The sequence below is a fragment of the Zootermopsis nevadensis genome, unplaced genomic scaffold, assembly GCF_977971745.1.
Source record: "Zootermopsis nevadensis isolate Lab colony 2312 unplaced genomic scaffold, Znev_1.0 Znev_ptg000021l, whole genome shotgun sequence".
In the NCBI taxonomy this organism is placed as follows: domain Eukaryota; kingdom Metazoa; phylum Arthropoda; class Insecta; order Blattodea; family Termopsidae; genus Zootermopsis; species Zootermopsis nevadensis.
Genome location: NW_028259153.1, coordinates 6,155,591 through 6,178,131, shown reverse-complemented (window position 1 = coordinate 6,178,131; position 22,541 = coordinate 6,155,591). Strand labels below are relative to the sequence as shown.

The 22,541-nt window shown below is 38.5% G+C and overlaps 2 protein-coding genes across 6 annotated transcripts; one reads left to right on the top strand and one right to left on the bottom strand.

The window, feature by feature from the left end:
- Positions 1–434: 434 nt before the first annotated feature.
- LOC147873110 (uncharacterized) lies at positions 435–22,174 on the top strand. Of its 5 annotated transcripts, none has more exons than XM_087353002.1 (7): positions 435–709; positions 3,513–3,646; positions 3,775–3,900; positions 4,171–4,261; positions 4,578–7,443; positions 18,836–19,096; positions 21,888–22,174. In XM_087353002.1, the coding sequence occupies exons 3-5, from the start codon at positions 3,819–3,821 to the stop codon at positions 4,738–4,740; spliced, it is 336 nt and encodes a 111-aa protein (XP_087209128.1). In that variant the 5' UTR covers positions 435–709; positions 3,513–3,646; positions 3,775–3,818; the 3' UTR covers positions 4,741–7,443; positions 18,836–19,096; positions 21,888–22,174. The 5 variants fall into 5 exon arrangements, 4 of the variants coding, with proteins under 4 accessions (XP_087209128.1, XP_087209127.1, XP_087209126.1 ...); XM_087353001.1 differs by lacking the exon at positions 435–709 and adding an exon at positions 3,133–3,311; XM_087353000.1 differs by lacking the exon at positions 435–709 and adding an exon at positions 3,133–3,458 and having other exon boundaries at positions 3,560–3,646.
- LOC147873111 (uncharacterized) lies at positions 15,990–19,082 on the bottom strand. The gene is made up of 5 exons (XM_087352998.1): positions 18,947–19,082; positions 18,421–18,591; positions 17,732–17,887; positions 16,968–17,120; positions 15,990–16,210 (listed from the first exon to the last, which is right to left on the bottom strand). Exons 1-5 carry the CDS (start codon positions 19,004–19,006, stop codon positions 16,058–16,060), a joined length of 693 nt encoding a protein of 230 aa, XP_087209124.1. The 5' UTR covers positions 19,007–19,082; the 3' UTR covers positions 15,990–16,057.
- Positions 22,175–22,541: the final 367 nt, after the last annotated feature.

Below are 22,541 nucleotides of genomic sequence, written 5' to 3'. Positions count from 1 at the left end.
GCCTTTTGTGTTGTAGCGTCTGAAGGAAGGGGGGAGAGGTGTGGATAGAAAGTATGAAGAGGAACTTGAAAGCTGCGCTGACAAATTCTTTCCGGTGTAGAGTCAAATGAATGAAGAACAGTTTGTGTAGAGTTGAGAAACCTACTAAGTAATATAAAGTATTTGGGAAGTAATTGGATAAGGATAGATCGATTGGTGGATGTTTGTGAGAAACTGATGGGACTTTGAGAAATCATGTATGGTGTGATTAATGTGCAATGTGAAGTGTGTGATGGAAACCATATATACGCCTAACGTGAAAGGTAACATCGTCTGTTCATGTTGCAAAATTGATTGGAATAAAATTTTAGATGATCTGATTGATAAGAGTTAGAAGTATTAGGAAGGAAACAGTGTGATTAGAAGAAATGGGGGAAATATGGAATTTTGAGGTGCGAGAAAGTTTTCTTCGTATTTTCCTGTAGGTGTGCTAATGTTGGACACGGCTTACGAAAGATTGTCCATGTGAAATTCCTATAGGCTGATGAAGCGGATTAAGAGATTCAGATGTGTTCCCTGTCGGAGTAGATTTACTGAACAAGATCTCTGCAGTATATTCTGAACAGTGAGGACACAATGGGAGCTGAAGATACTGAAGCAGGAGCACTCCGATTGAAAAGTGCCATGACAAAGAAGAAAGGGGAACAAGAAACGGAATGGACTTCAAGAGGTATATATATGTGAGGAAATTGATGCGTAGAAGGAATCTTTGGTCAGACAAGGGTTATGTAGAGTGGTGGACTCCTGTAATGATGCAGATTCTTGACAGAGGAAAAGTAACTTAAGAACTGTGGTGGTTGTAGTTTCTGGGTGGATATACAGCAGAAGTTTTGAATTTCATAATTTGTCACAGGAAATTGATTCAGAGTTTATGTAAGGAGCAGCAAGAATATCAAACCAAATGGAGGCAGTACATGGAAAGGATTTGTGCAGTGTGAGGTGTTCAGGTGAATCGTTAGATAGGTTTTGATTTTGGATCTGGGGCAATAATTAACTCAGCCTGGAGTTCTTCCTCCTGCAAACCTCATCATGATCAAAATTCTACAGTAACAACTTAAAGTTCTTCTTGAGTGAACTTCTAAGAGTTCTTGCTCACTTGTTTGTGGAGAGCATCTCACCCCAACAGCTACAGATGTGTAAAAAGTATTGAATTCCATTTAGGAAAACTGCCTTCACGTTGTCTTGCTGGTTTTAGAAAACTGAAGTTTCAGTTTCTTTATTTAATTTATTTTGTGCTCCCGCCAAATATTAATTTAGAATTGTCCTAACAGGCAGAAACTTCACAGACAAGTTTCAGTTTCATCGTATGGTGCAAGAATAAATTTTATTCTGGTTTTGAAGGTGATTTACATGAGCCAGGACAGTTCAGCTAGTTCAGTGACTAGGGTACTGATGCAGACTGCAATTTAGCCAGTGGGGCAGGATGTCTCTCTTCCCTGTAACATTAAAACTGGGTCCCACCAAACTATTCAGTGGATACTGGGGTTTATTCCTCTAGTATAAAACTGCAGGGCTTGAAGGTACTCAACTCCATCTTGTGCCAAGGTTAAGAACATGTGAAGACACTTTCAGACACAACAACTTCACCTGTATTACTGTTAACAGAAATGGGGGTTATTGAAAGATGTTTTGTCTGTTCATTGAATATGGTTGGCTAATGATGTGTGTAGCTCAAATGTAACTTGTGGAAGATAAAACCCCTATATCCACCTGTGCAAAGGTGGTCCTATTTTGAGTTCTGGGTTCTGTGAATGTCGTGATGGCTGCCTTCTGGAATGTTGCACTGTGTCCCGGCAGTTGTGAGCTTGGATTGACAAGGTTCTGACTGACAGTTCATAAGTTTTAAGAAAAGTGACTTGAAAGTTTTATAACTTATGCAGTTATTGCCTCGTCCCTTTCAAAGTTTTCATCATAATTAGTGGAAGTATGCAATAGCATTAACTCTTATTTTTAATTTGGTAATAAGTATGTAACATACACTAAGCTATAAGATATAGGTTAGAGTGCAATGACATTTAATGTTTCAGATTTTCATAGTACTCAGAAAATTGGGTCTCTTCTGTTCATACCAAATTATTTGAAGGAAAACAAATTGGCTAAAAATTTACTTTCAGTATATTCGTATCTGTACTGTATAATAATTAACTAGGGCATTTTATGTGAGGCATGTATATAAATGATCTCAACCTGCGCTATGTAACCTAAACATATTTCTTGTGATTGTAGGCATTCCATGTAACTGGTCCCATTTGAATTTATTTTAAACTTGCATTATTTTTAATTATACCACTGTGTAACATCTATTTCAGTACTAACCTTAGGTACCTTTTAATTAATTATCTTTTGACTTCTGTTTTGAATAACATGTAACAGTTGGCCTGAGGTTGGTACAATTGTACCAAAACATTTGCCAGCATCAAAATAAAGGGACAAATTTTAGAACATTAACCCTTTGAAGATGAAAATTGTCTAAATAGAATTTCAGAATTCAAAACTGTGGAGAAAAAACAAGTCTTCACTAGCACAAAGATTAGCTTGTTAACGCAGTTTAAGAAAGTTTAAAGTAAGAATTGTATGAAACTCAAATATAAAATGAGTTACTGACTGTTGAAGCACACGGATCATGCAGTTACCATTGGACTTCATTAGTTTTATGTGAATTGAAGATGCTAGTTACTATACATCAAGGAACACGAATGCTAATAAAAAGAAAATAAGAATGTTCCAAATAGCTACAAAAGTTATAGAAGGCAGCCTGTGTTTGCACCCCCTTATTCAATGTAAATATTTTGTAAGCATCATTTGTTTCTTGATAAAATGAATTCTACAGATGCCAAAATTACTAGAATCAGAATAGTATTTTTGATACAAAAAGTATTGAAGTTCTTGGTTAGCTAGTTGCAGGAGTTCATACTCTTCTTTGCATATAAATCCCATCTGGCATTTGCTCTGATAATATTGCTTGTTCATGGCTTGTGCCGTCTTCAAAATCCAAATTTCACGCCGTGCTAATATTTGCTTTTATTTTAATGAGGTGGTTTGTTTGGTTCAACTCGTTCCATATCATCTCGATTGTGATAAATATTTCTCGAATGCAACCTGGTGGCATTAATGGGAACTAAGATCGGCCGTTTGATGTATCTAGTTCCATCTCGTAGTAACCATTGGAACTACTTGGAGTTGCTGATTGGCATATATTTGGGTTTATATGCGCTTAACAGAGTTTAACTTTCATATTTCACCCTGTGGTTTAAGGCGTTTTTGTAGGTTGGGTATGTTTGTGACACAAGGTGGCCCTACTTTGAAACGTGTATGGACGTTTGGAAAAATGAGAAAAGTTTTATGCTCCTGTCGTCGCTCAAATTTGATTTAAATATATCCTTACGAAATAGAGTTATACTTGTCGCCACAACGTAAGAGTATGTATGGTAATTCTTGAAATCTTTAAAGATTACTATTGTTTTATTTTGCAGACGCTGTAAATAAGCAGTAGATTATTTCGGAATTGCTTGCATTGCAGAGTGACGTGTCAAGCATCTTTCATAACTACAAAACATTGTATCAGATTTGTGTTGATACAGTACCAACACCAACAAAATGTCTTGAAGTAAGTTTTGGAATGCTTTAAACGGTTAAGTGGAATGCTTAAACTAGTAATGAATTTTCAGTATTCAGTACTTTTTGTGATGTACAAAGTAATACTTCACCCGATAAGTGTGATTTGAATTCTCACAGTGGTGAAAATGATGATCATTTGAGTTGGAGATCGATACAGAAGAATGCAAAAGGAAACTGACCAGCTTACTTGCTTCTCTGAGAAGAGAGAAAACAAAATGAAGAAACCTACCAGAATGGGAAAACGTTAGTCCTACGTAATTATAGTATATTTTATCAAGTTTTAGTTCAAATTCTTTCCTTTAACTAACCGACTTAGAGTGCCAAAACTTCCCTTCCTTTTGGCTTTGCTGTAATCGGGTAATTAGTAAAATAAAAGAAAAGAATAGGTAATAATATTTCTGTATTAGAGGTGTTCATATTTTCCTTAACAACATTAACGTAGGGTAGCTTACATTTTCTGTACCTACGTACAATTTGTTATCCTATTTTTAAAGAGTATTCCCACTGTTCTAGGTGCAGATGAAGTTACACTAGTACGTGGTTTGCATTTGAAACGCTGCAATTTATGTTGGATCGGAATGAACCACGGACCACACAAGACACGGTAAGTTCATCTTTAAGCATACAATTCTTGCCAGATCAGTGACCCCTCCTGAGTACAGTATTCAACAATTTCATCACGAATTTGTTGTACCATCCTATTGCCTCTTCGTGGTCTATTTACCAAAGGTAAAAGACCCGTGTTATCTTCAGTATCGTGTCTCCAGGTTCCCGGTCTCACATGTCCTTGTACGTCTTCATCAAAAGTCCCCAGAGGGGTATAAAGATTAGAAGATTCTTCATGTAACAGAGAGACGGACAATGTTTTTTTTTTAGTTTTATGTTATTTATTGTATTTTATTTTATTGTTTATTTTTCAGCTACAAAGTGGGACCACGGATATACAGAGTCTGGTGGAACCTCAACAGAGTCTCTGCCACAGGTGATGTTACGGAAAGTATTGACAATCGACGGAGGGGCAGAAAAGTGCACAATTTCTACAACTTCACTGCCTCCAACTTGTCAGAAGCAACCTCCTGGTAATAAATGTAATACTTGCATATTTATATTATGATACAGGCAACAAGAAGTTTCACACAAGATTAAAAATTTGTTTATGAACTATCTGCATACTAAATTTCATTAATTGAAAGTTCTTTGTTACTGGAATCAAATATTGTATTTACCATATTAATAGAAGCACATATTTTCATTAATTATTATCTGGGAATTACATAATAAAGTTGAAATAATGTCTGTAAAGTATAAATGCATCAAAGTATATTATTGGAAGAGAAGTTTTCTTCAAAACATACCAGAAAAAGGGGGCTGTCTAGAAGTCAAGTAAATATTGTATTTGTTCTGGTACTACTATTCTTGATTATGGCTGAAACTTTGAGGTAATTCCGTACCTTGTCAATAGCTAAACTTCTAACAGACGAACGAGAATTACACACAGTTTGGTGCCTTTGTCACTGTCCCTTTGATCTGCCCTCTGCAGGACATCTCTCCAGAGAATCCCACTGTCAGCACAACAGTAAATGCCTTGCTACACCATAAGTTTTGGTACTCCACTTTCTTGCCCTTTTGATACCGTTGTTATCATCTCGTACATTATCATGTTGCGGAACAGAAGGTTTGCAGTCTCTGACCTCGCTCTTTCCACATTTTTCACAAGTGTTCCTTATTCTCATATTAGTTCTGTGCCTTCCCAGCTTCTTGTGTGTTCACATAATCACACGTTTTTTAAAATCAGTTAAAGCCAAATGTATATTTGCCGAATTCCCAACTCTTCTGTAATATCTACTTCACCGCCAAAATTGAATCAATCATTGACCTGTTCTTTTGAGAGCCATATTGTTTTTATGGTCCATTGTATTGTAACAATTGGTTTTTGGTGGTTTATGATCATAAGTATTTCTGCTGTATTGATATTTAATAGCTGCCATTGCATTATCTTTCCACTGTAAATGATAACTTTATCTCATCACGAGATATTTTGAGTCAGAAGAGAAAGTGATACTCGCTCCCTTGCAGTACTCGTGTATGGTGCAGTGTAATACTTCATTCTGTATTAGACAAGGATGGTTTCAGCGATGAAGATGGATGTCTTCTGTCATCAGGACGATGATGATGGAGGCATCAAGGACCTCTGAAATGTTGGCAGACTTCTACATGGTGCAAAAACCCAGAAGACTGCCATCTTCAGACTCACTGCCGTGAAAACCTCAAACCCTAAATAGTTTCAGTGATCTTGTTGCAGTTTTCATGGTCCCTTTTGATACACCTGTTTTATTCTGCAAGACCCATTTGAGCTTTGCAAGGTTAATGTTGATGCCATTCTTTTCTTCAGTTAATACCTGATAATGACATTTTGTTGTTCTAATGTCAGTTCTTGATTAAGAACTGTTTCTGTGGGGAACTTGAACACCGAGGACTGTTTTTATGATTTTTCTGTGACAAATTGTTTTTATTCTTTGAGCTTATCTGTATCCAGCAGTGAGTCACGCAAGAATATTGCAAAAGAGTATAATAACACTCTATTTTTATGACTGCTTATTTGGAGTTATTGTCAGCGGCCAACGCAGTATCACATGCAGAAGACAGGTCATGGTACGTCACAGCTGCAAAATATTTCCCGTTTTTGGGTTCTTCTGCATCTTTTGCTCAGCATTATACTGTGATGTTCAAAATCTTGATCTTATTAAACATAACGAATGCTTTATTTATTTATTTAGTAAAATTGTCGCAGATGTGTCCTAAGGAAACTTTCTTTCTGTTTGCTAAATTACAACTTTAATTCTGTAAAGTTTTGCGATAAATCTGCTGCTCCATTTAAAGTCACATACAGTTTTGGCATTATTCAGTTGGCACACTGCAATAATGGCCCAGTATTTTGTTTGTTATTTTACTGGTGATGGAAAACTGTCGGCAAAGTGTTCAACACCTGTTACATTCATGTTGTTCATATAGTATAGTGATTGTTTTTTTTAAATTAATTGTCTGGAATTATCCTGGAGGGGTTCCTCTGTCTAGTAATATATGAGAGAGAACAAAAGCGTATTTATCTGTGTGTTGCATATGTGTAGTGACAGACATGCATTAATAACTAATCTCAATTAGGGGTGATGGATTAATCAGGATCAAATTCTTCATTCCTTACTATATACAGCATTTTCATGTAAAAAAATTAGTGCTGTTATAGTTTTTACTTGAGTAAATTGCTCCTGAAATTTTAGTAATATATTGTTTGTTTATATGTAAAGAGAATAGAAGGGCACTAGGTGCATCTAAATTATTTATTAAAATGGATATTTGATTTGTCAACTTCTTTTATTGCATACACTGTAACATCCTGGATCTGATTTAGCCATGTGTGTATGGAAAGAGGGAGATGATTAAGAATTTAGCTTTACCTGGTGATCATGAAACCAAGGCCAGGGGTGGTATCACACTTGAAAAGTGGAGGATGTGGAGTACTGACATGTTCTTTGACACCAGACTCATGTAATATACATGTTACAGAAGTCAGCTTAAACATTCTGCAGGATTTGTGATCAGTCCTTACCTTAGTTGATATCCCAACAGAGATTGGTCTGGCTACAGACACAGGATTCATTTTACCGGGCTAGAATCAGCATGGTGGCAGCACTGTCATAATGACAGGAAACTTGAATTCGCAAGGGTTGGCAGCGTTGGAAATCTTGAGCACTTAGCTATAGTAAGCTTTTGCAGTTGGTGGCAGTGGTAAGTTAGTATATTATATGGTTTTATGTGGATGGCGTTCGTGTGTGGAAGTGTGTTGTTGAGAGTGATTATGTTGTAATAGAATACAGATTTTAAAGGAGTCGGTCGTTTTCATTATAGTAAAGCTTTGCAACTGTGACAGATTATTAGTGAGGTAAATATATATTTTTATTATCTTTCGGATTTCCTTGTTGGCTTCTATTTTACTAACGCTTAGAATGCCAGTTAAGAATTTGGGTTCCCTACGAATCGTGCAGACTGCAGGGAATTCACCATCTCTTTACTTTACAAAACAGTGGAGTTCAGCTGACTAAAATAACACGCAGTATTTTTATTGATGTGAAGTTCATTTTACTGCTGTAGAAAAAGTTCATGATTATGCCATTTCCTTTGAAGGGCTGCCAACTTAGTTTGTAACAGTGGCATTCATACTGCTACGGTATTCCCTGCGGTGTACTCATTTTAATCACAATATGTCATACATTGCAAAATATTGAAATGTGGGAAGCAGGAGAAAAATATGATTTCACTTCACTGTCAGATAGTGTAGAAGTATAATCACACATCCACATGCAGATATCAATGGATGACGATGTTGTCTTCTGGCACAAAAGAACTGGTTTTTTGGGATGCAGTTCATCATTTTAATAAGGCAAGTTGAAATATCTTATGAAGCCTAATTCTGAAACATTAACCCTTGCTGTTCCATATAACTCCACTATTCCCTGGTATTAATAAAATGCCCTTTTTGGCATTATGTTTTAGTATGTTACATGCAGCAGCAAGAAATGTTTTATTTTGCTACAGTCTACTGTAGTAGGACTTTAATAAGAGCCATCATTTTACAATCATTTGATTCCTTGAAGACTGGTCAGCATGTTATAGAAGTGTGTACATCGTGTGTATTTTGTAGTACTGCTTTTCAGCGTTTTTAATACAATGGTTTTATGTTTGAGGTTTTCAAAAGGTTAAATTTACTGGAATCAAGGAAGGAGGCTTGAAAAATGCAATGACAGAAGTCCATAAAACAGTCTTCCTTGAAAATGAAGTTCATTAACTTAGAAGATATTTTGTTGGAAAAAGTTATGAAAAACGATCTTTACATTCTTTATGGGCAAATATCATTCGGCAGTGGCACCAATTTTGAAAAAACTGAATTATTTTATTTTATTGACTTGTTAAATTTGAAGAGTGTGGGGTGAAGTGTAATTATTTGTTGTCCTTTATATTTGTCCATTTATTGAAATTGTGATTGTGGTATTTTGGCCCTTTATTTTGTTGTTGGTATATGAAATTTGTTTAAATAGAGTCAAAATAAGAAGAATACTGAAATGTTGTAAATTTTTTCATTTATATTGTCTGCTCTTTTGTGTTATTTGTTTATAGAGGTATTTTTTCTAAAAGTGAGTCTAAATGTAGATATGTTATAAAGCCAATCCATCCTTGTAAATGCTACTGTCAAGGAAGATGCTGAATTAATAAAAATTATTTTAGGAATTAAATTTATTAAATTTTGTATATGACAAAAAAGCGTGAGTTTTCATCACTGTAGAAAATTTAGTGCCAAGTCTTTTAAAGAAGATTCTCAGTCATTAATTTTCAGCACAGAAGGTCCGATGCTAAATACACCATCATAACAGCATTAACCAAATGTTTGCAATTCCTGGCTACCAAATTTTGGTGATCGCCATAGACTTTTGAAAGAGGCCAAGTCAGTGCTGCCTCACTTCGATGTGCTTACAAGTCAGGTTCACTATAGGACATAATGGGTTAATTTCTTCCATCATTTGATTTTGGCATGGGTACCTGAGTGATAATATAGAACTGCGCTCATTCCAGTTGTCCTTGTGCTGAAAGTTCGGTGATTCATGCTGCCATTGCAGTTCTAATACTTATCTGGACTGCCTTCCCTGGAAACCCTATTCTGTATTGGTTATGTGTAGTAAATTATGAAAGTGTTATTTTTAGTGTTTCTCAGTGACCAGACCTCAAAGAACATGGAAAAGCATCATGACTTGAAATTAACTTACATTCTTAGAAGTTCTAGTAGACAAAAATCCAGTGCAGAGGTGAGATGTAAAATAGTTTTAATGGTTATTAATATCTGTTACATGACGTGTATATATGAAATTGTTTTGTTATTGTCATTCAGATTGTTCCATCAGTGGAAGTAAATTTAGAAATCCTTCAGGCATTTCTGTTGCTCAAAGAAACGAACAGAGCGGAACAACAACGGAATCCCTAAATGTGGTAGAAGAAATAACAGACCTGCCTATTTTATTGTTTTCTTTTGATGCCAGAAAGATAAATGAGAGACAAAATGACACAAGATTATGTTATAGACAGTACAGGAGCATTTTCACAGTCAGTGTAAATAAAACAGATGTAAGAAGTTGTTTTATTCTGCTCTTTGATTGCATTCCATTAAAAGCGTGACAGATTTTAAATATTTGGGAGCAACAATAATTAATCGAAATGATACTCATGAGGAAATCAGGAGGTGACTGTGTTCTGGAAACGCTTGACACTTCTCAGTTCAAAATACTTTGTCTTACCGTCTGATTTCTAAGAAACTAAAGATTAAAATATACAAAACAGTAATTTTGTATGGGTGCAAAACGTGGTCTCTTACTCTGAGGGAGGAACACAGATTGAAGGTGTCTGAGAAATTTTGTATTTGGTCTTCCATTCTAATAAAGACACATTTTACACATGCGTTTACAATTTAAACATTATGAACATGTGTAATTATGGAACTAATATAGAGAAAATCATTTTTGAAAGAAGTCCTAGTCGTTTGTGGGGCCAAGTTTATTACATTATCATTAAGTTCATGACGGAGATAGCAAGCACCTCTGAAACGTCTGTAGACTTCTACCTGACTACACGGCACAACCCATAAGACAACCATCTTTCCGTTTTATCAGGTACAAAGCTCGTAATGGAAACCATAAACGTAGTATGAGACCTTAAATTGCCAAATGAGGCGAGCTTCCTTTCACATTAATGAAAGAATATAACGTCTCAATTTGGTAATTTAAAAATATGATATTTTTTAATAAATTAATAATGTTCTGTTTCATTCGCAGTTGAGATTATTTGGTTCATAATGTTGTGATATCCGTTTTTGAAAGTGTTTCTGCAGTGGCACTGTCAAGGTTAATTGTGTGTCTCAGAGATGGCGCACGCATTTTATTCCAACAGCACGCATTACCAACCATACTTATTTTTATATACTTTTCCGATGATGCGATACAGAAACCATAACAAGCTAATTCCACGCGTTAAAACATTTGTAATTATAGAAACTGAAACTTTTGGGATGTATCCAAATTAAAATTGTTCGTTCAAACACTCAGCACAAGTCTTTAAGATTGTCATGCTGTTATCCGGTCTGTTCAAAGACTTCACGACTTAAGAAGTGTCACTGGTTCGTGAAGAATTAGAGACTCAACGTGAATCAAGCGTTCTGCTTCATGATTATCCATCGCGTCCCACAAAGTCTAATCGATTTTGCTCGCGAATTATCGCATCTAGGATTTCAGGACTCCATCACCGACAATCAAAGCGACATCTGATAGAAATCGCTTGGAAAGAAGGAATAGAAGGTTGGGGACTATGATGCGTGCACTATAGCAATCTGAAATCAACTTATTACATTTATTTACATATATTTTAAGCTTCTTTAACTTTAAATATACAGAATATATTACACTTGCTTAGATTCATGTAAGGTCTTACATCAGAGAATACCGGCCGGTCAAGGACGACCTAGGACTGAAGACGCCTGGCGTACACAGCGTTCCCTGTGAGTGCGGAAAAGTCTACATCGGCCAGACGGAAATCTTCATACTCACCGCTGTGAAAACCCCAAATCTTACACTTCACTTTCGTTACATATTATGCCATCCGAGAAATTATCAGCGCCACCTTTTTGCCAAACGTAAGATTTTGTAATCGAACTTTTCTGACCAAATTTATTTTGGATGGAGATCTCTGTCGATAAAAAAGTTTACGTCACAAGGGTAATTAGTGCGTCATAATATTAAATTTGGTTTATTTTTAACTAATTTGACTCTCTACTCTCACGAGTAAAATCATTGATATGACACCAAATATATCGATCGTCGTCATTCTGACCACAGACTTCGGCGAGACTCTGCATCTGACCATCTGAAAGTAAAATAAACAGCTCTGATCGCAGACAGGCTCAAGGTCATTTGTAGCAGCTGAGCTTTGCCGTGGGTTCAGTTGTCCACGGACCGCTGCCAGAACAGTTTCAAGTGCTCTGATAAAAGTGTCATGTGACCTGGAAGATGCAGTGTTGTGACCTCCTCCTCTACAGTGAAGTCAAGAATGAGAACAATGTGACCTGTGACCATCTACTAGAAGCAAACTTCCTCTCGAATTCTTGGTATGAAATGATTTTTCATCCCCTCCATCAACAAGACCAAATCTTCGTACGTTGGAACCAGGCGGCATCTATCTTTCGTTTCAAGTAAGTGCAGTGGGGCGCCTCGAATTCTGCATCGGTATTGCAGCAGGTAATCAGGTCGACTGTCTCGCCAAAACAATTTCCCGCCTGTTACCGAACCGAAGGCTCGCCATATTCTTTGCTATTCTGCGCCAGATGATTCCACGGAAGACTGTACTTATTCACGCTCCATTTTAATATTATACCGCGATCTGCGTCTAGCCGTACCAGGGAACTGGCTCTCATTGCGTCTATGATACCGCCAGCCAATCGCCTCAAGACGTGAAATGAATCGTCACGCGTGTTAATTGGGGGCGTGGCACAAGGCCCAGGTTCGTTCCGGCCTTCGGACCTTCTCACAGAAACGACCGATAAACTTCCACCTCGTCAGCCGAAATGCGCCGAATACATAAGAGAACGCGAGGCGATTCAACGATCACGAGGTTACACTCTGTCCATTCTAAGTTGGCACCCGCGGCACATGGGCCCATCCGAACATTCTTTCATTGTGAGCTTCATCGTCTGTTTAAGACAAACAACGTGGAAAGAGACCACTCGGAAGACCAAGGGGTAGATGGTAGGATAATATTAAAGAGAATCAGTGAATGTGTGAGGACGTTGACTAAATCCATCCGATCTTAACCACAACTGAAAAGTGGGGACACGTTTTAATGAAACTCGCCAAATCTCAGGACCGATGGAGAGGGACAGACAGACATCACAAAGCTGTTAGGCACGTTTGCAACTTTTCGTAAGGAACGTTCTGATATAATTTCTCTTCTTATGTGTGTCCCCCCGACACTTCCTTTGGAAAACTCATACAGAGTAATCACAACATCGCATAAAACCCGCGATTGTACTCACCAAAAAATTTTCCTCTCATTCTTATTTAAACCAAATGCGAATTAATTGGGGAAAAAACATGGCGGCTAATTGGGCTTGTTAGCGTAAATGACTATTGTCTGTTATTAAGCGACCTTTGAAAATACGAAACTGGTGTGAACAGAAGAAGATTTTAATAAAATTGGGCGTGTGACGGGGGTTATTTTGTTTTCTCTGAAATCTAAACTTCTATATATTTTCATTAGGGACGTTTTAAAAAAACAGCTCCAACACAAAAGAACGGCTTCCCCGAAACCAAGTCAGATCAGAGCAGTGCATTGTGACATACGGGCAGTTAGAGGAACAGGAACTCACAGAGAATATGATCGATCAGTGGGTCGATATTGACAAAGGAGGATTAGTGTGTCACTAATTAACTGTCGTCTGCTGCACGTACGTCAAAGCACGTCCTTCGTTAGGAAATTAATTTGGATAATGATTTATAACCTATAAAACTATAAACTTAGCCATTCATTGTAACGCAGATGATGGCGTATACACGGACCAGAATTTAAGAGTGTAATTAAACCTCTGACGTCTTCCTCGTGGTTTGTTTCGTCTTGGGACGCCGTCGGTTGGAAATCAGCAAGTTTAAAAAATCGTCAATAAATCATCATCATCCGAATCCCACAGATGAACAACTGAGTTTGAGATAATTAAAATGTCACAGATGTTAACAAGGCGATCAGGTTTAATGCATTTACATTAAGGTATTCCAGAAAGATTTAAGCTTTAATGAAATATTTGCCTTGCATCAAAATCCCGTTCTTTAAACAGGTGACTTAGTCGTGAGTTCATCACATTACCAACAATTACCATAAATTGTTGCCTCTGAACCAGCAACTCTTCAAGGTCGCCCTTCGATCGAGTCTCAGAGTCAGCTCAGCAAAACTGCGATGTCGTCTCGTGTTCTGCTCGTAACACGTGAGTAATGCGATGCTGATGTCAGACATTTGTCAGGGCAGACAGACGACGTGTGAAAGGCGTTCTCTCGAGAGTAACACACGGACTTGTTCACACACACCACGACCTCTCGACTCGGCATTTTTCCCTTCGAAATTGCACTTAAAGAACCAAGTCGCTTCCGGGTCCAATCTTCTGCGACTTTAAGAGAGTTTCAGAGGCTTTTTATATTCCAATACATTTTAATTAGGACTTTCTTTACACAGAGCTGGAGGGGGGCAAGGCCACTGAATGGAGTGTGTTATTTCTACGCAAATATGAAGGCTATTATGTTTCAGAAATAAATGCTTTTCTGGAAAGTGGGCACCTAGAAACGTATTACTGAATTGACGTACGAGAATCCTCCTTGAGAAGCTGGTGGTGGCTCAGCTGGCTTAGAAATTCTCCCATCGGAAAACTTGTCTCAAGATATCTGCGAGCTTCGTTGACGGCTAGAAATTCACAAGCCGAAGACCAGTCAGTGCGGGTGGGACGGGAGGGAAATCTGTAACGCTGTGACGTCATGCTCACCCCTTCCCCTTATTCGTCTCGGACGTAGCACAAGCATTGTCTTCTACTCAAATACAGCATCTATAATCTCAGAATAAAATAGATTTATATAATAGATGGCCCAAGGCATAATTTTTCTGTTCTTGCGAAGATATTTGAGGAACTGAGGGTACAAACCCGTAAGCCGTGTATGGATCAAGACTGTAACTGTCAGTTCCGACCCAGCGATGCGCTCCGCGTACTCACCTGATAGTTTTTTATATTCGTGAGGACCGTCGGAACTGGGTATTGCGTGATGTCTGTTGATATCCGTCGTTTATCTTCTGTTTTTGTAAGGTATTACGAATGTCATTATTTGTTGTTATATTGTTTGAAAAAAAAACCCTGATTTGTTGTTCATGGAAAGAAAGTTGCTGTACAGCTTACACCTTCTCCCACCCTCTTAGAAGGGCGCGTCAGTCGGCGAACGTTTGAACTGGCCGCCAGCCTCTTGGAGTCGCAATTTTTATTTATCGTCCTAACTGCAATAAATACATTCTACTTGCGTGGATCGAAATATATAAACTAACTAATAAAGAGAAAATATATTTTTAAATGATGTTATTGTGTCTAAAATATGTATCAGTAAATGTCGGAAGGTGGATCGTGATGTTGATATTGTATTTCAGAGTAAACAACTGATATATGAATTGCCTTTCGCCAAAGCATTATTATTATTTATTGAACAATTATAAAGACATAACTGAACCCCAAGTCGTGATTTCCTGCGCAGAATACTGAAAAGTTATTGTCGATTGACATTTTAAAGACTAGATATTTTTTGGTGGCTGGAGATAAAGTTTTGTTTGTAGTGAAATCTATATTTTAACCAAATGCTGCATTAAAGAGAAATTGTTCTGTTCATATAAGCACAACTAAAAGTTTAGTAACTGTAATAAACAGAGAGCAAATAATAATTGTCATGTGACATGACAGCAGTAACCAAAAGGTTTCGGCTAATGAAGCCACAGTCAAACTACGCAGTTGCCATTTTCCCCCCCCCACCCCCTACATTTCCCCTCCGCTCCTTGGGACTGCGTTGCCCTGTAACTTGTAAGACCTTCACCCACAGTTCAGCCTTTTCCATAAAAATCTCTTTTGGCTCTGGGGTGTTGGCCCTGTGAGGGTGGGGACGTTCACTGTGGTAAATTATTTTCCTTTATAAAACGGCGGACGTGGCTCCGGTGTACATTTTTTCTTCTTTTTATTCTTGGTCATGCAAATATATTTACTTACTGATTTGTGTTCTTTGGTTATTTGTTGGTCCACATAGCAGATTAATGCACAATCAAGTTAAATTAATTTCATGGGCGGTTGCCTGACAGTATCGTAGTCAGTGACGACCCGTCCGTAAGGCAAGCGAGCTCGGGGTGTCATATGAAGCGGGCAATCGCTCGTTGTGTCCTACGTGAGAGAAACATTCCTGCGCACGCACCTTCCGTGTACTACACGGCCAGCGCAGCGACTCACGCGAACATATCGAAATATCTGATCTCGGAATCCGGCCGCTTTACTCTCCTGATCGCTTCGCTGTAACCTAGGACAGCGCCACACAAACAGCCAGTTTGCTATTTCCGCTTCACCCACGCAACTCGCATTTAATCGCTCACGTAGGAAACCGGGTTAGAGCTGAAGAGCTGTATAATTTTTCAAAAAGTGAAAAGTTCATTCTTTGTGTTTATGAATAAAACTCATCATATAAAATTTATAAAATTGTTTATGTACATTTTTTTCCTGCAATAATTATTGGAATACATGGACATTAATTTAATGTTCTTGTATTCCAATAATTGCGCATCCAGTGCTCACAAGTCCTGTGCAAAGCAACACCCACAGGTGGAAATCCTCCAGCCCAGAGGCTTCCTGGCATCGCCGCCACTCCGGCTTATATCGGGCCACATATACGTAGACCCGAGCAAGCTGAGGCATGGAACAAAACAGAAAAAATTAGAAAACAATAATAAAAACATTTCGTAACTCACAACAAAGCGATACCCGTCACATCTGAAATGAAATGTTGATTTAAGTCAAGCGAGTGAATCGAAATTATGCTCTTGTATTATTGCTACTGTACTTACAAATTAATTGTGACCAAAGGAATTTCTAAACAGATCAACAGAAAATGGGTATTTACGAGCATCGATTAGCGGCTTAAAATGGCAGGCCAAAGTCCTCATATTTTAAACTGGAGTCTACTTATTACAAGCAGTTTTAAAAAGTCATGGGGGTTTCCCTATTAAAGGAAAGACCAAGTGATTCGAAGACTGACTTAATGCACACACGTTCATTTAGTTTATAAAGAACGCGGAATGTTCGGGCCTGTCAGCGAGGTTTTATGACACGCAGACTAATTAAATTGTCTGATCAGTTAAGCGAAATTATAATTAGCTCCAATTTCGTTCACTTAATGCCGATCCTAGTATTTTCTCTTTCATAGCAAATTTCCCTACTTGTTAGATCCTGCACTCTCCGATATTTTTCTTATTATCAGTGATTTATTTTGGTTTCCTTCTGGCCCCACTTTCTCCGCTCCTCTTTCGCCTTGTTTTAAATAATTTACACTTCTACGTAACAAGACTACGTCAAAGGTCACAGGATCTTCGCGGCAAAGAATCTCGTAGATCGTTCAAGGCTTAGGCAGGACCAGAAAGGGCGTGTGAGACAACGTGTCACTTACCACGAAATCGACAGCGAAGCCGGTCGACACCACTATCGGAGTGTAACCGTGGGAATCTTTGTCCCCATCTATCACCAAAGCCAATTTCACGGATAAGGTGAATAGCATTGCCGCCATTGCTAGCGTCTTCTTCACACACTTCAGCCTTGGGTGCTGTAATGAGAAAGTGTAAATATTTTAATCCCTGTGATCAAGATCTGCAATTGCGTATCCTCATTCATGATTTATGCGTCTCTTAAGGTCACTGTAGTACCGTGCACTTGTTAAATACCTCGGAAAAATAAGTTCTTGAACAGCGCGAACAGGCAAATTCTCGGAGACTTGACTTTCCCTCCATAATTACAATTGTCAAGGGATTGAGGTAATTCCGTCCTTGAACCTTTCTTGAATCTGGGTTCTCCCAGCAAGCCTCACTGCAAACGGTGTCGTCGTAGAGAACTTACCTGAACTGACGGTTCTGTACTACAGACCTTGAACTTGTCCACAAAGAAGTTGTGTCTGCAAAATCCTGCGGACCTCTTTGAGATGTTCTTCCACGAAGAACATCTCAGTAATGTGAAACTATTTTGGTTTCCTTCTGGCCCCATTTTCTCCACTCCTCCTTCGCCTTCTTTTAAATAATTTACACTTCTGCGTAATAAGACTATGTCAAAGGTCACAGGATCATCGCGGCAAAGAATCTCGTAGATCGTTCAAGGCTTAGGCAGGAACAGAATGAGCGTGCGAGCAACGAACACAGAAACCTAAGACTACGTGTCACGTACCAAGAGAATGACGGTGATGGCCACCAAGAATGTCAGGGTAATTACTGACGGGGTATGGTCTTCCTTCTCCCTCATCCTGTTGATGGCCTTTCCTTGGCCCCAGATGTTCAAAAACTGGGCCACCTCCGCAATGGCGATGCCCAGTTTCTTTTTCCACTGTAATGAGAAAGTGTAAATATTTTAATCCCTGCGATCAAGATCTGCAATTGCATATCCTGATCGATGATTTATGCGTCACTTAGGGTTATTTACCTCGGATTAATATTTATCTTTGATAATAATAAGTTCTTAAATTAGCGAGTTCATAAAAACGGTCTCTCGGCTTACATCGGGGAATTTGCCTGGAAGAACCGAGGAAAACCCAGTTTTCTAGACGAGTTTCTGCCGACATTCAGACCTGAGTCATTTTGATTTGCTAAAGTGTAAATATTTTAATCCCTGTGATCAATTACGTATCTTGATTGATGATTTGTGCATCACTTAAGTGCAATTTCGAATACGAGGCTCCCTTAAAAATGTGCGTTTTGGGGTTCCTGTTGCCACCCCCCGGAAAATCACGATTTACAAAAATAAATTGTACAATTCCAGAAATCAGATTTATTGGTGGCATTTGAGGTTCTGACGGCGGTGAAGACGTGGCTTAGTCATCGCACTCTTGAGCCCTGAATGGCTCGAGACTTCGATCTTACCGCTGGATCAAGGATCTTCTTATGCTGGGTGATGCCTAAGGCTCCCCCAGCAATTACGACTGCATAAAACGTGCAGTCGACCCAGTACTCGAATGTATCTAGCTCGCAGCAACATTCCAGGATCCACACCCATTTGTAGGTATGGCATCCCCAGATGTAGCCCCGAACAATCTGAGGCACGGAACAAAACAGAAAAAATCAGAAAATAAAAACAAAGGCGAGTCTGATTACATTTCGTAACTCACAACAAAGCGATACCCGCCACATCTGAAATGAAATGTTGATTTAAGTTACGCGAGTGAATCGAAATTATGCTCAAACTGGTTTCCTTCTGGCCCCACTTTCTCCACTCTTCCTTCGCCTTCTTTTAAATAATTTACGCTTCTACGTAATAAGATTATGTCAATGTTCACAGGGACGCAGGATCATCGCGGCAAAGAATTTCATAGATCATTCAAGGGTTAGGCAGGAACAGAATGAGCATGTGAGCAATGAAGACAGAAACCTAAGACTACGTGTCACGTACCTGCAATACGATGGTGAATAACACGATGGCCAACACAAACCAGCGGACGTCGTGTCCCATCTTGTTGGCGATCAGGAACACCACCTGGCTCGCTAAAGGGACGATTATGGCCCCCAGAGCGAGCAACCTCTGAAACCACTTCAAGCATAGGTGATGTAATGAGAAAGTGCAAATATTTTAATCCCTGCGATCAAGATCTGCAATTGCGTATTTTGATCGATGATTTATGCGTCACTTAGGGACACTTCAGCACCCTGCACTTGTTATTTACCTTGGAATAATATTTGTTATTGATAATAAAAGTTGTTAAATTATCGAGTTCATAAAAACGGTCTCTCGGCTTACATCGGGGAATTAGCCTGGAAGAACCGAGGAAAATCCAGTTTTCTAGACGAGTTTCTGTCGACATTCAGACCCGAGTCATTTTGATTTGCTAATTTTTCTCTCCATGCGTGTGTTTTAAGGGCAAATACGCAGTCGAATGCCTGCGTGCCTCATTCTCAAAGGAAATTCCGGACGCCGTCAGAGTTCTTTACGTGAATGTGGAGTCTTTCAAGGACGAAGAATCGAAGGTTTCCTTTATTTATGCTTCCACGGCATTTCTTAGCTTCTAGTAAAATAAGAATTATCTAAAACCTTCTCTGCATAAATTCGACTCTCCCACCTCTAGCGTAGTTTTTCAAAATGAAATTAAGTATCTCTGGCAAAAATCACGTGACTGTACCATTAGGTCCACTTATGAGTAACGTTGAGAGTAACAAATCAACTTCCTTTCGTCAGAAATTATTTTTAAGATTTGTTGCACGTTGTGTTATGTTATGTTTCCTCCTACTGCGTCGGCCGCCCGCCACGCCAACAACTACTTCGCCTCAGATTTTCCTCAGTCACTCATGTCAGTGACTGTCACAACTGCGCATCGTTGTTTGTGAAGAGAAGTAAACATGAGACATAAAAAGATTGTAAACAAAAAAACAGAATCGCTATCAATGCCCTTATCTATCACGCGTCGAAGTGTCTGACATTCTACGATTAATTATGGAATTATCGAGAATTTAGAATTACACTCGATCGGAGTTTTCTAAAAATTAAAATGGAGATAACAGTTCTAACCTAATGAGGCAACAAATCTGTGGAATTGTTCCTTTGCTATCAGACAGAACAGTCTGCGTAATTTCTACCCATCCCTCTCATCAATCGATTCCAAGTTTTGTCTCTGTTAATGCAACATAGGAAGAAAACTTTACATTTCACTTTTATTCGGAGGCTAGCCGGGACCTTCGCGATTCTAGGGAGGAAGCTCTGTCCCCATCTTCAGGGTTCTGATCTGACTGGATCCTCGGAAGTCGCCTGTGTAACTGCGTGCACTGGTCCCGAGCAGGCAGTTACACAGGCAACTTCCGAGGATCCAGTCACGTCAGAACCCTGAAGATTGGGACAGAGTTTGTTCCCGAAACGTCGGATTACTACCATAACCGGTTAACACAGCTGTTTGTCCGAGAAGATTTATTGAATTTGTTCCCGAAACGTCGTTTACTGTAACGCAGCTGACTGCCTGAGATTTTATTGAATTTGCTCCCGAAACGTCGCTTTACTACGGTAACCAGCTAACGCGGCTGATTGCCCGAGAATATTTTGATTTACTTTTTGAACCTTCGATAAATTGTTAATCCAAAAGTCCTGCTTGAATCCGATAATTACGCTCTTTGGAGAACGGTGGCGCCATCGAATGCCCCGTGAATGACATCCAGGGAATAATAAAAATAGATAGACCCTGTTACCTTTTTCCAGTCCAGCAAAATAACAAAGTGAGATTACACAAAATTATCATACGACCGATTGTATCCTATTGATGTGACCTTGGACCATGGTAAGGAATTCAGAAGACATGTTGGATGTCCTTGAAAGGAAAATACTAAGACAAATTTATGGTCCAAAGCTGGTAGATGGAGAATTGGGTATAATTATGAAATTTGTGAACTGTACAAGGACCTAAAAATTTTCCCTGTTTATTAAGCTCAAGAGATTGCGGTGGGCTGGCCATGTGGTTAGGATGGAGGATAATCGCGTATCCAAAAAGGTGACTCAAGAGACAATACATGCATATGGAAAGCGAAGAATAGGTAAACCCAGAAAGAGGTGGGGAGATGCTGTGAGGGAGAATGCCAATAAATTTCTAGGAATAAGGAAAAATAAGAAATGAATGGAGGCAAAGATTGAAGAGGCCACAGTTCAACTTTGAGAGGTTAAGGCTGGACAAGTTTTCTAAATTTTACTTGTTATTTCATCATAACCTGATCAGCTTTTTGATTTGAGGGACTGTACAAGTAGCCCTCGATTACGCCGGAGATGCGTTCCTGGACGAATCAGCGTAAATTGAAACTCTTTAATAATGTAAATCAATGGGTAGTCAATTACATGTGTTCCCAGCACCAAAACATCGACGAGTAATATAATGGAAATACATTTAAATCTATGAAATAATGTAAATAAAATAAAGGGAATTTAAAAAATATATTTTATGCACTTACAATTCGTTGGTCCCCGCGATTGACTGTGATCCTTTCTTGTGATTGATGTGTACAGTCATCTCTGCTGTTATGCGATGTAAGACACCGACCTATAGAAAACTGCGTAGCAAAAATAACCCTGCGACCTCCGCAGAGATTAAGTTAGTCCTTTGAAAGTTTAAAGCACCAGGAATGAAATTGCATGAGAGCAAACTCGCATATGCAAAATTTTGCATTTCACAAACGGCTTTTACCGATTCATCGATCTCATTGGAGCAAATTCGCGTTAACGAAACATACGTAATTGCAGAGATGACTGCTTTTATAATTTTTATTCAAAACCAGCGATGTAAGAATTACGATTTAGTATAAGAATTAGTACGAGAAACATTGTAAAAGGTTATAAGCAATTTTTTCCACTTTTTGACTTGCAGGTTTCAAAATTGGCGTTATTCTGAATCGGCGCAAATCGAGGGCTACCTGTACACTAACTTAAATAAAACACAAAACGTTGCTAGAAACCGTTTGTAATGGTTAAGGAAGTCTTACCCCGCTGGATTCATCTTCAACCCTTGGGTGAGCTGCTTCATCATTACGATTTTCAGTCGCTGTAGCCTTCACCGCCATGTTTTCTTGTTAAAGCTCTCCAAATTCTAAGCAAGGACCAGCTGTTTTGATTTACCTATGGTCACAGAGAATAATAAAAATCCATACATAAACACATCCATATTTTATTACATTCCATAGATCCCATATAGTTGCCAATTTTTAACAAGAATTTGAATGTGCAGAAAAGTCTGAAAAATCCGTAATTTGAAATTTAATGGTAATCCTTTCAGGTGTTCTGAATTCCTTGCAAAAAGACATTATGACAAAGCATATTTACAACTTCAGTGGTTGGTCATGTTTAAAGGCAATTTTACAATAAAGTAAACTTGTGTATGGCCTCTTCCTAAATTAGCCTACATATTATTTTATTTTTCAGGCCTATTTACATTTGAAATTATAATCTTTTAGATCTGTGTCATAAGTATTAACTTGTTTTTGCCAATGATGATGACCACTTTGAGATCAAAACGCGTTTGGCA